The following is a 17,363-nucleotide window of genomic DNA, read 5'->3' as shown; positions in this document are numbered from 1 at the left end:
TGGAAACCAGTCTGTCTGACATTCAATGAAATGAATTTCTTAGTGTTTATTTCAAAATCCTCTCTTAAGGCATTTATGAGACCACTGCATAAAGACAAAATGGACACTTGTGGGACCTCGGTACTAATCGATGGGTTTCAACGCTCCATTGTGTCATGGCAACCTGAAAAATCTCACTTGCATATAATTAGTATTTCACACAATTTCAACTCAATCGCTGTTGTTTTTTTTTCTTTTTTCTTCTCTAAACGTGAGCCGACGCATCAAACATTCAAAAACTGAAAGACGTCTATATATTAATGAAGGATGAAGATCTAGTATTGTATTACGCCCACATTTAGACATTCACATGCTTACTAATGTCTTTAAAAAAATACAAGGATGGGCTAAATGTTCACAGTCGATAAACATCATCTAAACTAACATGAACATAAACATATAGTTCCCCTCTAAACAATGCTTAGCAAATGGATCAAAGGCTCAAATTTAAGTTCTTCTCCACCGCGAACGATTACAAAAACCTCTCCTCTCCACATATTCAGTTATAATTTGAATCGGTGTTGAATTACAAGAAGTAAACAAAGCGCCAATTGTTAATTTGTCACCCGGTCACATTCTGATTGTGCTTCTGTTCTTTAAACCGTGAAACCCATAGCAACAGAACACCGAATAATATAATTTGATGCTTCTTCATGCGTTATTGTTTGGCACATACGTACATTAATTAGTCCCAATCTTTCGGTCTTCCACTTGATCTTTCTATTCCTGAGGGTTTGGGGGAGAGATGAACGATAACAACGCCAGGTATGTGAGATTACTGAATTAAGGTCGACAGCTCGTCTAACAGTACAGCTGATCAAATCATAGAAGCCTTTTCTTTTTAATAAACGCAGCGCTGTGCTATAGTTTAGTTACACACACACACACGAGTGAAGGCATGACGGGCAGAGCAGCACATCTTCATCCTAAAGCTACATCAGGTAGTTTTTAAGGAAAGAAACGTCCGACTCGGCAAAGTTCACATCTTTACTTTTATACGCAAACGATGAGTTCTTCTTCTTCTTCTTCTTCTGCAGCTGAGACACACAGAGGCGTTCAGTCTGAGTGCCCGTTAAAGTCCTAACCCCATTGATATCTTTATTCTTGGCACACAATAAAAGGCTTTGCTTCAATCTCTTGACACTTGTGACATTTAAAACCTTTTTTTAATTGTAACGATTAAAAACTCTATAAAACTACACGGTGGTAGCTTTGAACAATTCAGGCAAACGTGTGCAGGAGTTCCATTGTTTTTAAATCATATTTGGTAAGAGAAGCAGAAAAGGGTGGCGGCTCCGGCGGGAGGAGGGGGAGTGTGTGTGTGTGTGTTCTGGTGATCTTAGTGTTGCGTAACTTACAGAGTGAGACGGTGAGGAGACTTACAAAGTGAGCTCGTTTGTTCTTTGACACTGGACATGGACACGGTAACAAACAAGGAGAGAAGCTGTGAATGGATCCTTCCTCCTTCCTCCTCCTCCTCCTCCTCCTCCTCCTCCCTCCGTCTAAAGGCATCAAACATTCTCACACCTTATCTTACATGGTTGTGCAGGATTCTACAAACAGACGAGTAGCAGCCTCTGAAGACACCAACACACACTAAGACAATATAAAGGCTCTGAAGACCAAAGACAAGTTGCTGGTAGCTTAGATTTGCTGAGTAATATTTTATACAATCTCAAGTTCGTAGCAGGAGTGTGGAGTTTGCCCTCTAGCGAGTCATGTACTGCATCCCCACATCCTTCCTGTGAGTCTGACCTCCGCCGCCCCCTCTGACCCCGTGCCCCTTCTCTACCTCCTCCTCCTCGTCGTTGCTGGACATGGGGACCTTGACCCAGCCGTCCGTGGCCAGGCCGTGCTTCTTCTGGTGCCTCTTGTAGTTGTCCCAGTGGCCGGTGGTGTAGCCGCACTCCTGGCACTTGTACGGCTTCTCCCCCGTGTGCCGCAGCATGTGGCGCTTCAGGTTCATGCTCTGGTTGCAGCTGTAGCTGCACACGGCGCACTGGAAGGGCTTGGCCCCCGAGTGCACCCGCTGGTGGCGCTTCAGGTTGGCCAGGTTCCCGCAGGCGTAGTCGCACAAATGGCACTTGTAAGGTTTCTCGCCCGTGTGCACTCGGTGGTGCCGCTTGAGGTTGTCGAAGTGTGCGGAGGCGTAGTCGCACTGTGGGCACTTGTACGGTTTCTCACCGCTGTGAGTCTTCATGTGGCGTGCCAAGTGGTTGGGGTAGTGAGTGAGGAAGGGACAGGCGGCGCAGGTGTACACCTTGTCGCTGCGCTCGCCCGGGCTGTTGGGCGAGGATGAGTCTTTAGTCAGCATTTCCAGGGTGCACTTGGCGCAGATCTGGGCCGAGGTGCCGTCCTCGTCCTCCAGCACGATGCCGCACAGCCGGCAGGTATACGGGAACAGTGAGGGGGGCAGGGCGCTCTCTGCCACGCCCCCTCTGGCCCCCCTGCTGCTACTGCTGCCCGTGGGCTCCAGCAGACTGGAGGGTTGATGGCCCGGAGCCGGGTTTGAACTTGGAAGAGGGGGAGGCGGCGCCCCCTTTAGGCTGTCAAAGGCTGGCAGGTAGTCGCTGTTCTGGGCTCCTAGACTCAGGTTGGACGACGGCCGGGCCTCAGTAGCTTCATCAAAAACACCAGAGGGAGGTCATTAGGTCATCATTAGGTCATCATTAGGTCATCATGTCCACAAACTCACCCAGTTAACAATAACAGCTGCATGATCCATTTACAATAAAGCATCACCATAGCAACAGCAGCATTGAAGCGTTCTGAAGAGTTAAAGCGTACGTACCCTTGGCTGAAGCCCCCGGCCCCTCGTCTTCAGAGGACCTCTGCCCGCTCACGTGCCTCTTGAAGCTGCCGTGGCCGGTGATGGGTCGCGGCGACTCGTGTCCGGCTCCGGCCGAGGGCACGTGCATGCGCTGGTGCCTCTTGAGGTTGCCGAGGGAACTGCAGGCGAAGGTGCAGATGTCGCACTTGTAGGGTTTCTCCCCGGTGTGGATGCGCAGGTGCCTCTGCAGGTTGACCAGCTGGGCCGAGGCGTAGGTGCACAGCGGGCAGTTGAAGGGTTTCTCCCCGTTGTGCGTCTTCATGTGACGCTTCACGTGGTTGGCGTAGCGGGAAGAGAAGCCGCAGAGGTGGCATGAGTGCAGCTTGGGCGACTTGTCATCGTCCGTCAGTAATTTGTCGCTCATCTCGTCGCTGTCGATCTGAGAGTGAGAGTGAGAGCCGGGGCGAATCCCGCCGATGCTCCCGAACGCTGAGCAGAAGTCTGTGCTCTTGGCCTCCCTGGAGGCTTTGCAGCACCTAAGGCAGTATGGACCCACTAAGTCTATGCCGGGTCCCAGGGGGTCGTCACGGAGCTGTCCGCAGCCCCTGCAGGACAGGTAGGCGGGGAAAGCGGGCTCAGACTGGGCGGCTCTGCCCTCGTCGTCCCTCCCGTTGTCGGTTGTGCTGCGCGAGTTCTCGGCTTCGCTTTCCATGCTGAGTTGGCTGTAGGCAGGACTCTGCTCTCCGCCCAGAGGATACACAGAGAAACCAATCTCAGCTGCTACTTCTGCACCGGGAAGAGAAACACACACATTTGGTTTGGTCACGCCGAGGTTTGTGTGCAGCTCTGTCTCTGTCTCTCTCTGTCTCTGTCTCTGTCTCTCTCTCTGTCTCTGTCTCTCTCTCTCTCTCTGTCTCTGTCTCTGTCTCTGTCTCTCTCTCTGTATGTCTCTGTCTCTCTCTCTGTATGTCTCTCTCTCTCTGTCTCTCTCTCTGTCTGGAATGAATTACTCTGACAAACTGGCAAAAACTAAACGATGTACAGATGTGCAGCACAAACGGACACACACACCGTGCGGCCGTCACACTCAGACTCTGAACCCGGTACGACCGCGACCCTCAAGCGAGTCTCTCAGCAACTCAACACCGTCTTGACAAATCGTGAAAACCTACAATAACGACACAGCTGTTGTCCCAGAATGCTCGGGGGCAGAGAAACCCTCTGGATGTGCCTGATACTCACTCGCAAGCGGAAGACAAAACAAACGTCCCCGGCGCAGAGAGAGAAAGCAGAGTCCCGGCGGCGGCTCCTCTCTTTGTCTGAGAGCGGGGGAGAGAGAGAGCAGACGGACGGAGAGCGACTCCCTTCACTGGCGCCGAGCGTGGATGTGAGCGAGGCAGGAGAGCGAGCTGCCCTTTATGCTGCCCCGTGGAAACCCCTCGCGGATGATTACCGACCCTAATGATAATGATGATGACTATAATGGTAAGGCTGCTGCAGCTGATGATGATGATAATGATGATGAGGGTGGAAGATGATGATGATGATGATGATGATGATGATGATGATGGGGGGAAACGATAATGGCAGTGGGGTAGTGGGAGCAGATGATGATGATGATGATGATGATGATGATGATGAATAAATGCCCTCTTGTAATGCTGTCCTTGATGGTAATGGCTCTATTTTTATGACCCTTATATAATAATGGTGTTTCAGCTCCTTTTTCTACTTTTCCATTTTTCAGATCACTTTCCCTGACAAAGAGGCATGCTGGGAAACATCATCTGCTGTGGAAACCTTCATCTCTCTTCCTGTCACGCAGAGGGAGACGGATGGACCCGCCAATCCGCTTCACGCACAGCGACGGGGTCTGCGTGTCTCCGCCACAGAATCAGATGTTTTGGAATAGAAACCTTAACTCTACAGACTTTACTCTACAGACACTTCCAAACAAAATACTCACGAGAGGAAGACGAGCGCAAAAGAAGACGCAAACCAAGGACAAGAAAGCACACCCCTGCCTTTTTAAAAGATGAGAAAAGTTTGGGTTTACAAACCTGAGAACTTCTCCAGGCTTAGAATCTTGCTGTCATGATCAGGATCACCAAACTCAAGGTCTTGTCCTAGAAGGAAGTCTGTGTCTAAGTTGAGGTTTCCAGGAGCTTCAAGGGCTACACCATCTTCAGAATCCACTACAGTCATAAAGAGGAACCAGTCAACAACCTTGGATGACTGATCACTTCTCCATAAGCTCAAAAAAAACAGTGTCACAAATCTGGGGGATGAGTTCAATCAAGCCTGAAGGAGAAATGGTGATTTGTTTTTAAAAAGTCAAGTTACAATGAAGGCAGCAGCCAGACACTGATGATGTCACCACAGTGTTAAAGTGGAAACACTCCAGTCTGGTTAGAAACACAATTTGACATCTGCTAGTCTTCTACATTGATGCATTTATGATGTAACAGTGAGTAATTGCTTGGTCAGACTGGTTGTATAGGGATTTAGCTTTTGATGAATAAACTATACAACCAACAATAACGTCCAAGTATCTGCAACTGGAATCATTGTGAGGCGGAAAACTATCTGGGGGAATATCTCATGATTTCAATACGGATCTTAGTTCTGACCCTTTTTTAAATCTAAGTTTAGAAACAGTTTGAATCTGTATGCAGCCCAAAACTCTCCGTTCCAGCGGGGAAATGTTATTGGGTTGCAAATGTGAGTGGAACCTCTGGAGGGTGAATAAATACATTCCTCCTCGACACTGACAGATATTTAAACATGGGACTAACTAACGGTTGCCAGATGGCGTCGTGTTGCCGCGGTTACGTTCTCTTCTCTCTTGCGTTGATTGAACGCTGCTGTCACTCTTCGGCAAACTATCAGAGGAACTCAAGGGCAACAAGCAGCTGCAGAGCTCTGAGAAGGGGAAAATCCTCCCGTAGTCTCATGCTGCCCTCTGGTGGCCATATCGCTGTATGACATATACCAGATGTGTAGCTCTGCTCGTCACGTGTCTATTTAATAGATGGCAACATTAGGGTTGACTTTGTGTCCTTTGTGATTCACACAAAGGACACAAAGAGCAGCTACGGTATGATTGTTACATGATAACACTTCGAGCTCTGATTCAGTAGCTGCCCTCGATCCCTTCAGCTATTCAACTTGTTATTCCTCCCTCCCTTCCTGTATTTTCTGCTGTACTGTTGTATTTCCTATGTTCCTTTATTTGAATTAGTTTCTTTTGGCAATTGCACCTTTATCTATAGGCTCTATAGCAGTTACAGAAATGTGGAATATTCCGTTTGGCACCATTAGGCACTTGTTCTGCCTGAAGTGTTTCGGTGAGAGCAGAATAAGGCTGCAGGCCAGGATTGGAACTGAACTTTCAGGCCACAATTCCCTGTGAAATGTCACAATATAAAGCCGAGCAATGTTTTCAGGAAGGCAGCTGGGCTCTAATTTGATTTTAAACAGATATAGAAGGTACCTACACTTGACTGGCTGTGGATTCTGCTGTTTTTTCCTTGGCATCTTCCAGTCAGCCTCTCTCTTGGTTGCAGTGTCTCCCTAAAGACCTCCAAAACCATCAGCTCATTCTCAGGCCTGTGGAGAGTTTGCTTCAGGATGTCTACAGATATAAAACACACAAACAACTGATTTGTACTGAGAGGAATCAACTTTAGCTTCAACGCAGACAGTGTGTTTATAAAGGACAATATTACAGCATTAGTACACTGCAGTTTTCTTCTGTTACGACCTTCAATTCCAATTATAATAAACAAATCACTGCATAAAACACAATGCAGTGAGAGTTCAGCTCGTTTAAAACACATTAAATCTGTAATAAAGCAGTATAGGTGCATAAGCTCATATAACTGGGTCATTACGACAGACAGCTAACACTATTAACCTAACGAACCGTTGCTTTCTATTGCTTTTATTCTATATTCTTCGTTAAAATGACATATATGCGCTGTAAAGTTGAGTTACAGGAGGATTTCGGTGAACTTAATCCTCTCCCAGCTGCTTTATGTTTAAATGGCGGTTTTGCTGGATGAACTCAGGCCGCCTTCGCGACTCTAAAGCTCGGCTAACACTGTAGCTCGGATATCTAAGCAGCGAAGTCCGCTAGGAATCTTGTCAACAAAATGAGAACAGTACTACAGAAACTAGACCGAAACAGACGGAGTGTATAGGTAATCCGAGCGCTTTATATAAACCGACATCATCCCATAGCGGTGAATAGTAATTACCGTCATTGGCTCGTTTTTCCGCGGCTAATGACGTTAACGTACTGTGCTAAATTAGCCGAGGAGCTAACGTCAACTTCACCTAGCTGTCAGGCTAACTTACCTAAAATACGAAAATATTCCTTTCGTTTGCGATGTTTATCGTCGGTGAACACGTCATTAGCTGTTTGGCGTATGCGGTCAAATGAGCAGCGTCTGGAGCTCCGCCATTTCTTCATCAGCAGCGGCGACAAAGAAAGGCAATTAATGGTGTTTTTCATAACTTAATTGATTTTCTGATTCCCATTGTATACATTCTCTTCCGTTCACTGGGCTGTTTCCGCTTCCGAAAACAATTTCCGTCACTGCAAGGCCGCGTTGTATCATGGGAGCTGTAGTTTTTTAGAGTAAAGTAGTCAGAACGATCGGGAATGAGTCAGCATCTGCCGAGGAGGTTCGATCATAACTGACGGAGCTATAAATGACGAGAAACTGACAGACTGGGGACAAAGTTAGCTTGAATGAATGATTAATAAAAGTGTGTAAATCTGTTTTTAATATTTGAAGGAAGGATTCATGTAAAACGTTAGTTATTTTGAATGAACTGTCCGAAAATAAGCAGACAAGCAGAAAAATTACAATTCAAAGCTAAAAGAATATACAGCAAAATAAACAAGATAATAGTGTAATTTAAAAACAAATCTGCTGTATTCATCCGTTTCTGCTTTGTCAAGTTAAAAAAGCATCCAGTTCATAAAAGTAAAAATCATTGTAATCATGGTGTTTGTCAGTATTAGTCAATGAGCCAGAGGAAAGGAGTGTGTTTCGCTCTCTGATTCTTATTTTCATGGCAAATACAAGTCAAATGTAAATGCTGACACCTAGTGTACACAATGTGTAATGGCAGGGTTTTACACCAGCCAGTTCAGATGAAATTTGACCCTTTAACTCTGTTTGGAGAGATTTGATTTGATTTGCACCAGGATCATACACTCCATTCCTGCACGGATTACAGCAAGTGAGGCCTGATAGAGACCAAAAACTAAAATTAACTTATTGCTAAATCCTGCTGAGGACCTGGAACCTACAGAAGACACACTTATGTTGGTTGAGGATTTTGTTTCATGTCATTTATATTTTGAATTTGACATTTTTCTCAGCCAACCATATGCAAGTTAACTAATTTGAATTGTCTAAAACATTCATATTTAAGATTTAGATATTTTTATAGTTAATACAAGAATGTTATTCCAAGTCTATACTAAAGACAAAGTGTATATAACACAACTTCTCACTTCTTAGAACTTTATTTTATCAATAACTAAAATAAAAAAGGGAGAGAGCACAGGAACCTTAAATAAGACAGTTTAACATTTGAGAACAATTCAGTTTTCAATTTTAGTTCAGCTTCAGTATTTCTCTCCTTCACCCTTAACTCCGCCCACACCCAGCTGCCACTCTCCATCTCTATGGCAACGTCCTCCGTGGCCCGATGAACTCCCCTCCTCCATCCCTCACAAAAACACCAGTGCAAATATCCACACATGTTGCCAAGCTGTAAATTAAACACACAACTTCACTTCAGAATTTTATTTGAAGAATGAACAAGAGAAAGTCACAGGAGCTAAAACTTAAGAGGTTTTAATTGTGTTAGAACATTAAACCATTTAATTTAAGTTCAGTTTCCAGCCTTCCTCCTCCCTGTGGCTCTAGCTTTAGTACTCCTCTCCCTCCTCCTCTCCCTCACCCTCAACTGAGTCCACACCCACCTCCTCATAATCCTTCTCTAAAGCTGCCATGTCCTCCCTGGCCTCAGAGAACTCTCCCTCCTCCATGCCCTCACCCACATACCAGTGCACAAATGCACGCTTGGCGTACATCAGATCAAACTTGTGGTCCAGCCGAGCCCAGGCCTCTGCGATGGCAGTGGTGTTGCTCAGCATGCACACGGCCCTCTGGACCTTGGCCAGATCTCCTCCTGGAACCACAGTGGGGGGCTGGTAGTTGATGCCCACCTTGAAACCAGTGGGGCACCAGTCCACAAACTGGATGGAGCGCTTGGTTTTGATGGTAGCGATGGCAGCGTTGACGTCTTTAGGCACCACATCACCACGGTACAACAGGCAGCAGGCCATGTATTTACCGTGGCGAGGGTCACACTTCACCATCTGATTGGCCGGCTCAAAGCAGGAGTTGGTGATTTCAGACACGGACAGCTGCTCGTGGTAAGCTTTCTCTGCAGAGATGACGGGAGCATAGGTGGCCAGAGGGAAGTGGATACGGGGGTAAGGGACCAAGTTGGTCTGGAACTCTGTCAGATCAACATTGAGGGCACCATCAAAGCGAAGGGAAGCAGTGATGGAGGACACAATCTGACTGATCAACCTGTTCAAGTTGGTGTAAGAGGGACGCTCGATGTCCAGGTTCCTGCGGCAGATGTCATAGATGGCCTCATTGTCCACCATGAAGGCACAGTCAGAGTGCTCTAGGGTGGTGTGGGTGGTCAGGATGGCGTTGTAGGGCTCCACCACAGCAGTGGACACCTGGGGAGCCGGGTAGATGGAGAACTCCAGCTTGGACTTCTTGCCGTAGTCTACAGACAGACGCTCCATCAGCAGTGAGGTGAAACCTGAGCCGGTGCCTCCGCCAAAGCTGTGGAAAACCAGGAAGCCCTGAAGGCCGGTGCACTGGTCGGCCTGGGGACAAGAGGGAGAGAGGGGTTAGGGTTCATTTAGAAAGGCACTTATATGAAGTCACAAGGGAGCAATTCCTCTTTGAATCACAAGAGACCCACCAGTTTGCGCATCCTGTCCAGCACCATGTCAATGATCTCTTTCCCGATGGTGTAGTGTCCACGAGCGTAGTTGTTGGCGGCATCTTCCTTTCCAGTGATCAGCTGCTCAGGGTGGAACAGCTGGCGGTAAGTCCCGGTGCGGACCTCGTCTGAGGAGGCACAGAGTTATGGTGAGTGGTGTGGTCAAAAGGCAAGCAGAGTATATTTAGATCCCATCAGTTCCCCCTCAGCTTACCGATGACAGAGGGCTCCAGGTCCACAAACACGGCCCTGGGGACGTGCTTTCCTGCTCCCGTCTCACTGAAGAAGGTGTTGTAGGAATCATCTCCTCCCCCGATGGTCTTGTCACTGGGCATCTGTCCGTCCGGCTGGATGCCATGTTCCAGACAGTAGAGTTCCCAGCAGGCGTTGCCGATCTGGACGCCGGCCTGACCGACATGGACTGAGATACACTCACGCTGAGGAGACAAAGGAGCTCATTAACATCTGAACACTCAGCACATCTACAGATAAACACTCTCTGGTCACATTATTAAGGCTCAGTTGGAATAATAGAGATGTTGATTCTTTCCCAACATGTATTTCTAGAATTCTTCTCTTGTGCACGGAGCTGTGGTTCCTACGGGCGTCGCCTCTGCGCGCTGTGCGTGAGCAGCGGGCAGTGCGCCGTCATCAGCAGAGAGACTGCGTTACCTGACGCACACACAGAAATGCCGCAGAGCTCGCAGGGAGCCTCAAGCAGCCATCATTCCTCCTGCTCACATCCTCCGTTCTCATTGTCCATTCAGCCGGCGCCCGCCATGTTACCATTCAAAGAGCCTCAACCTCGTCTCACACCACCAGCAAAGCGTTTATCCAAGCGTCCCTTACATGTACACGGATGATCTGCGTGTCTTAAATATTGGTGGCCATTTTAATTGCATCCTTACCAATTAATTCATCATATCTCCAATGTCGCCTCCCTTCTTATATTACTCGTTCGTTAAATAGCGTCGTTATGGTTACAATGAACACATTTAAATCATGTTATTTTTCCAAAATGTAAAATTTTCTTACCATTTTGTTAAATTAGGTCGGCACAAAGAGTTCTGTTCAGTGGAGGGGAAACTCACGAGCCGACTCGATTCAGTCGAAGTAAGAGACAAGATGCTGGGGGATGAACAGGGGTATTTATATAGGCTTCCTCTCACGCCATTGGTCAAGCTTCCCGTCAGTCAAACCTTCTCAGCGCTCTCTGGTTTCCTATTGGCTGAATGACCACGAGCCACCCACCGGAGCGCTCGCGACCTCCTTCGTCTATTGTGCTGCGGCACTGCGTCTCTCAGTGAGATGTTGAGGAACTCTGCATGCTAGCAGTTAGCAGCAGACACACCCTGTCTGCGCCTCAGCGGCTCTTCATCACTTCACACTGATGCTGCTGGAGAATAGAAGCTTGTAATGTGTCATTGTTTGTGAATGCAGGAGGCCCACAGTGCTACAAGCACAGTGACTTCATTTATTCGACAGGAATCAGCATCAAATGTGATTGATGCTTTTGTCTCTCAGAACAAATCAATGCAGCTTCTGTCGCTTTGTTACTGTTGGACAGAACAAATATCCCTTTACTGTTTCAGACACGAGTCCAGATCATATAGTCTTGTATTTATAAATCTATAAACACTAATAAAAAATAGAATTCTATGCAGATTATTTTATTTTTATTTTTAATAGCGAATCTACGTCAACAAACAGACGACACACACACACACACACACACACACACATAGCTCGAATGACAGTGATGAGACGGATTCTGTTATGCCATTTCTCATTATAATTTCTGGCACTTATAGTTTTTTCAGTCTGCATAATGAACATTCAGAATGCATTTGCTAACTTAATTTAAATTTAAGTGTTGCAACCCTCGAAATGGCATTTTGATTTGTCAAACTCATTGCTGTGTATCCATCCATTCACTGAGATTTGTAGTATTAGGTCATGCACCTCAACATTTCAGCATCTTTCAGTAGAGAATATCCAAGCCACCACATTCTACCAAACCCTCTGTTAAGCTGAGTGCCTGCGGTACAAGCCATTTATTCATCTTTGTGTAGCACCAAACAGATAATGTGCTTGGAGTTGAGGAAGGAATAAGCCTCACTAAGTAGGTTTATTGTGTTTCAGCTCCGGCGAATCAGCTGACCAGGTGTGGGGAGACTATAAAAGTATGCAGTGCTGTAGATCACGAGGACACACGTGTGCATGTGTAATATAGGTTGTGTACATATGGAACAAAATCCATATATTAAAGTTTATATCAGTTATTCAATGTCAACCTTTGTTGACGTTGAATAACTGACATGTTGATTCAATTTCAACATGAGATTTGAAACATCTATAGTTTTTTGGTGTCCCATATTTTACACACGCGAGGGTTAAAGCACACTGCACACACCTCTCATTACATCATACACTAATGTAATGAGAGGTGTACCTGATAGACTGGATAGTGCTGATGTGTTTGCTTTTGCTGAAATTAGCTTCCCCTCCTTTTGCTTTCTTTTACTTCTTAGCTTCTGAGACATAATGGGACAGGCGGAATTGTTTGCTGATATACTGGTCACCTCTGATGAACTCATCAATGTTGATGAACCCCTCCTTTCTGCTGTCATGGGCTGAGATGATTGTATTGAGCTGCTGGAGTTCAACTGGGGCTTTGAGTTCTTGTAACACTGAGATAAATCTCTGTGTGGGAACTGTGTCCATGTCCCTCCCAAAGGCATCTCGGAGATCTGACTCAAATTCGTGAGACCAGTCATGGAGGGTCAGGGCATAGAGTTCTGGGTTGAGGCTGTATCTGCATGATTTCCTCTCTTTCACCTGTAGCCTCTCTGCTTTTCTGAGCTCCTTGGCTGCTAGTTTGTGACCTTTGATAATATGACGAGGCAGCAAACCCTTGTTGTTCTTGAATTCAGGGTTACAACCTCAGGAAAGAGCACAAGTTCACAACAAATTCAAATATATACATATATTTATGGATGTGTTAGCAGCTGCTGTATATTCTACTTTAAATTCCCAAACTCTAACAATGAACGCTACTGCATTAAATCCTTTTTTTTTTTTTTTTTGGACATTACCTCTCCGTGCCAGGAACTTGCAGCAATTAGCGTCGCCGCTGTCTGCAGCGTAGTGAAGCGGTGTGTTGCCCCTCAGGCTGATCACACTCATATCTGCTGAGTATGCAGACAGAACCTTAAGAGCCTGGTTACCAAGAAACACCAGAGAGCAAATGATTACGCAATGCACTTAATATAAAATCCTATATAAGCATAAATGTGGAGTGTGGAAATGAGTCTTAGGTAATATAAGAAAATGTCAAATATATATAGACAAACAAGTGAATTTAAAGATTTCACAGATTTCATTGTTATTTCCATTAAGGTCCAAGGTACTGCACCTCAAAAACGCCTCCCATGGCAGCGTAGTGTACCGCACTGAGACGTTTCCTGTCCAGGGTGTTGGGGTTCCCTCCTTTCTTGAGAATGGCTCGGACCAGCTGCACAGAGCCTGACTTAGCTGCCTCCATCAATGCTGTAATGCCGGTTGTCTGCAGAGAGGAGAGGAGAGGAGAGGAGAGGAGAGGAGAGGAGAGGAGAGGAGAGGAGAGGAGAGGATCATCTGCAAATTGGCTTCTTTTACACAGAATAATCTAAAGTTAAGTAAGAGTGAACACAAAACATTGTCCCATGATGCTTTCTGGTTTAACCTGGTTGCTTGCGTTGGGGTCTGCCCCTTCCTCCAGCATGGAGAGGCACATGGGGAGGTTCTGATGGTTTTTTTCACACATAATCTGGAATACATGAGTTCCCTTCTTTGACACATTGTTGACATCTGCCTCATGCTGCAGCACCACCTCCAGGCATCGAAAGTGGCGCTTTGTGGTGTTTACACAGTAGAACAGCACACCTACAGACATGAGCAAATAATAGTAAAAAGGCAGAAACAGGGTGTACATAGTTCTATGTAATTTGTGAATATAATTTTGTATTTCAAGGCAGATAAGAGGAGAAAATGCTCATTAGTATGCTTGGATCCATTGCTCCTCCTATTCCATTACTACAGCAGCTATCATATCCACACCATACATACCATAAGTCTGCTAGTACTCACCCTTGCCCTCAGTGTCCTGGAGCCTCATGTTAGCCCGGCTCTGAGCCAGCAGTGTCACAAGCGCATGATTGCCCTTCTCTGCAGCCAACATGACCGGGGTGCGGCCTCTCTTGTCCTGCATATCGGGGTGAGCTCCTTCAGACAAAAGGAAACTGACCAGATCTGTGATGAAGCCACAAAGAGCAGAGGAACAATCAGTGGACATAGTAACATGCCAGCATCTCCATATTCACAGTCACTGTTTTGTACAGATAGGCTACCTTCCCACTATCTTGTTATATTATACAGACTGAGTCTAATCTGACAAAGTAAGAATCCAGCCTCTCACCCTGATTGTTAGCTGCCACAGCCAGATGAAGAGCCCCTAAGCCGTCTTTGGGCTCAGTGAGGTTGATGAGGTCTACCGTGCCGAGTTCTAACATCTTCTTTATCTGCTTTATATCTGCTTCATGGACAAACTGATGCAGGTGCTTGACCTGAAGGGTCTCTGAGCGATCCTCTGCTTCTTTGATACTCATTCTGTCATCCATATAAAAAGAAAAGAGACCAAAAGTTGTTTTTTTAAACTCAGGAAAAAAGTTGCATATGTCAGCTGTACTTGGTTCTGTAAAGCAGCTTCATTAATGTGTCTCCTCCCCACTTCCAAATGTTGTTACAGTTAATAAGTTTTAGTTTCTAAATACTTGTAAATTCGAGCTGCAATTAGAGCTTCTTTCAAAATCACAGCCACCTACACATATGAACAGGTGACATTAGCTGCAGCCACTCAGCGTTTTGTGTTTTTCATACCTTTTTATTATATCCTGATGAAAACTTCAATGCTTCTCAAGCTCTTGTTGTTTTCAAAATGTCTAATCCTCCTTTTAAATCCTATATTTGTTTCCCTAAAAGTATTTTCTCTATTTGAAGTGAGATTGCGTCATTGCCATTGCCTTGGCCCTGATATGACATCATGCTAATGTCTGTGGGAAAGCTCTCATCACCATGACATCTTGAACGTTCAGCAGGAGGGAGCTACCAGGTGGCTTTGGATCGGGAGGAAAGGTCCTTGGGTGATACTGGGGTCTGATCCACCCTGGCTGGGTCACCTGGGTGAGGGTGTATGATGTTGATGTTACTTTATAAGACCTACCTGTATGTGTGGTCTGTCACAGTGTTTGTTTCCCCCGCTGTGAGCTTGGTGTTTGCAGGATGATGTTCTGCGAGTCTTCCCCGGTGTTACAGTTGTCGTTTCTGCCACAGTTTCTGGTGTGATATCCTGAAAAGGAAACCAAGAGTATCTGATTTGCTTCATTTTAGCTAAGCATCTTGTATTAGAAATTGCTACAATAGTGAAGTCAAGTGAATATTCATGGGGTCTGAGATGAGGTTTGCCACTGCTTGATTTGCTGGCTTTCAAATCTGTAGGTGCTCGGCTTTCCTGAGCTCCTTGGCTGCTGCTTTGTGACCGGAATATTTGGCAATCTGACGTGGCAACAAACCATCGTGGTTCTTTACTTTGATGTTACACCCTGAGGAAAGAGCACAAGTTCAGAAAAAAGTCCAACACCTACACTTATTTGGGGAATTGTGAGTAGTTCTGCGTAATTTTCTTGGCTAAAGACTTGACCATAAATGCCAGTTTCATGTTGTTTTGGGATTCTTTTTGGACATTACCTCTCTGTGCCAGGAACTTGCAGCAGTTAGCATTGCCATTAGCTGCAGCATAGTGAAGCGGTGTGTTGCCCCTCAGGCTGATCACACCCATATCTGCTGAGTGTGTCGACAGAACCTGAAGCACCTGGCAACCATGAAACACCACACAGCAAATGATAACGCAATCCTGCAAAATGTAAAGTCCTATTTATCTTAAAAAATGTGGAGTGTGGAAGTAAAAAACTACAATTTTGTGCTATTCTAACACCACAGTTTACAAATGAGTCAACTTTTTAAGAGAGTAATAAGGTCCAAGCTACTGCACCTCAAAGAAGCCGCCTAGGGCAGCATAGTGTACTGCACTGATGCGTTTCCTGTCCAGGATGTTGGGGTTCCCTCCTTTCTTGAGAATGGCTATGACCAGCTGCAAAGAGCCTGACTTAGCTGCCTCCATCAATGCTGTAATGCCGGTTGTCTACAGAGAGGAGAGGTACAAATAGTTACAGATGGATAAAGTTACAAGATGTAACCAAACATTGTCCCATGATCCTCTCTGGTTTAACCTGATTGCTTGCGTTGGGGTCGGCCCCTCCCTCCAGCAGGGAGAGGCACATGGGGGGGTACTGATGGGCTTTTTCACACATCAACTGGAATACATGAGTTCCCTTCTTTGACACATTGTTGACATCTGCCTGGTGCGCCAGCGCCAACTCCAGGCAGCGGTATTGGCGTTTGGTGGGGTTTATACCGTAGAACAGCACACCTACAGACATTATGAGCAAATCATAGTAAAAAAAAGGATAGAAATAGGGAGTTGCTTAATTGTATGGGCAGGCTTGTAACTCTACAGCACTACTACTACTACCACTACCCTTACCTGGATAGTTAACAGAGAAGGGACGGTTGGATCCTCAAAGGGTAGCTATTCCATTACTACAACACCTATGTCAACACCATGTCAATAGCATACATAACAGCAAGTCTGCTCCTACTCACCCTTGCCCTCAGTGTCCTGGAGCCTCATATTGGCTTGGTTCTCGGCCAGCAGTGCCACCAACACGCGACAGCCCTTCTCTGCAGCCATCATGACCGGGGTGCGGCCTCTCTTGTCCTGGATGTCGGGGTGAGCTCCTTGGGACAAAAGGAAACTGACCAGATCTGTGATAAAGCCACAAAGAGCAGAAGAACAATCAGTGCATATAAGAACTCTGATTGCAGAGATTTCCTTACCAGCATCTCCATATTCACAGTCATGAATGGAGCCTCTCACCCTGATTGTTAGCTGCCACAGCCAGGTGAAGCGCTCCTGTGCCGTCCTTGGGCTCTGTGAGGTTGATGAGGTTTTCCACACCGAGTTCCAACGTCTTCTTTATCTGCTCTTTGTCTGCTTCCTGGACAAACTGACGCAGGTGTTTGACCTGAAGGACCTCTAAGCGTCCCTCTGCTTCTTTGAAACTCATTCTGTCATCCAGATAAAAAGAAAATACGGACAAGAAATAACTATAAGGGCGCTCATTAGACAGCAATGAATTATATTTCAGCTGTATTTGGTGCTCCATTAATGTGTCTTCTCCCCAGGTCAAATGTTGTTAAGGTTAATTAGTTTGAGTTTCCAAATACTACTAATAATAATAATAATTCGACCTGTAGATCTTCGTTCTAAATCACAGCCTTTACATTTAGCTGTAGTCACTCAGTGTTTTGTGTTGTTCATACCTTCTTATTATCTTGATGAAAACTT

General features: G+C 45.9%; 2 protein-coding genes and 1 pseudogene across 5 annotated transcripts; all 3 read right to left on the bottom strand.

The window, feature by feature from the left end:
- Positions 1–25: 25 nt before the first annotated feature.
- znf513a (zinc finger protein 513a) lies at positions 26–7,381 on the bottom strand. 4 transcript variants are annotated; one of them, XM_076148752.1, is made up of 5 exons: positions 7,169–7,381; positions 6,307–6,443; positions 4,870–5,004; positions 2,831–3,595; positions 26–2,658 (listed from the first exon to the last, which is right to left on the bottom strand). In XM_076148752.1, the coding sequence occupies exons 2-5, from the start codon at positions 6,344–6,346 to the stop codon at positions 1,748–1,750; spliced, it is 1,851 nt and encodes a 616-aa protein (XP_076004867.1). In that variant the 5' UTR covers positions 6,347–6,443; positions 7,169–7,381; the 3' UTR covers positions 26–1,747. The 4 variants fall into 4 exon arrangements, with proteins under 4 accessions (XP_076004867.1, XP_076004868.1, XP_076004869.1 ...); XM_076148753.1 differs by lacking the exon at positions 7,169–7,381 and having other exon boundaries at positions 4,870–5,110; positions 6,307–6,440; XM_076148754.1 differs by lacking the exons at positions 4,870–5,004; positions 7,169–7,381 and having other exon boundaries at positions 6,307–6,440.
- Positions 7,382–8,486: 1,105 nt separating this feature from the next.
- On the bottom strand, positions 8,487–10,973 carry LOC142999283 (tubulin alpha chain-like). Its single transcript, XM_076148757.1, has 4 exons — positions 10,895–10,973; positions 10,074–10,296; positions 9,839–9,987; positions 8,487–9,740 (listed from the first exon to the last, which is right to left on the bottom strand). The coding sequence occupies exons 1-4, from the start codon at positions 10,895–10,897 to the stop codon at positions 8,760–8,762; spliced, it is 1,356 nt and encodes a 451-aa protein (XP_076004872.1). The 5' UTR covers positions 10,898–10,973; the 3' UTR covers positions 8,487–8,759.
- Positions 10,974–11,997: 1,024 nt separating this feature from the next.
- On the bottom strand, positions 11,998–17,082 carry LOC142999257 (ankyrin repeat and EF-hand domain-containing protein 1-like; annotated as a pseudogene).
- Between the last annotated feature and the right edge of the window lie 281 nt (positions 17,083–17,363).

Source organism: Genypterus blacodes, unplaced genomic scaffold (assembly GCF_046128005.1).
Source record: "Genypterus blacodes isolate CSIRO-AG114 ecotype Tasmania unplaced genomic scaffold, CSIRO-AGI_Gbla_v1 ptg000042l_1, whole genome shotgun sequence".
In the NCBI taxonomy this organism is placed as follows: Eukaryota; Metazoa; Chordata; class Actinopteri; order Ophidiiformes; family Ophidiidae; genus Genypterus; species Genypterus blacodes.
The sequence above is the reverse complement of the archived record's forward strand: the minus strand, read 5'-3'. Positions and strand labels throughout refer to the sequence as shown.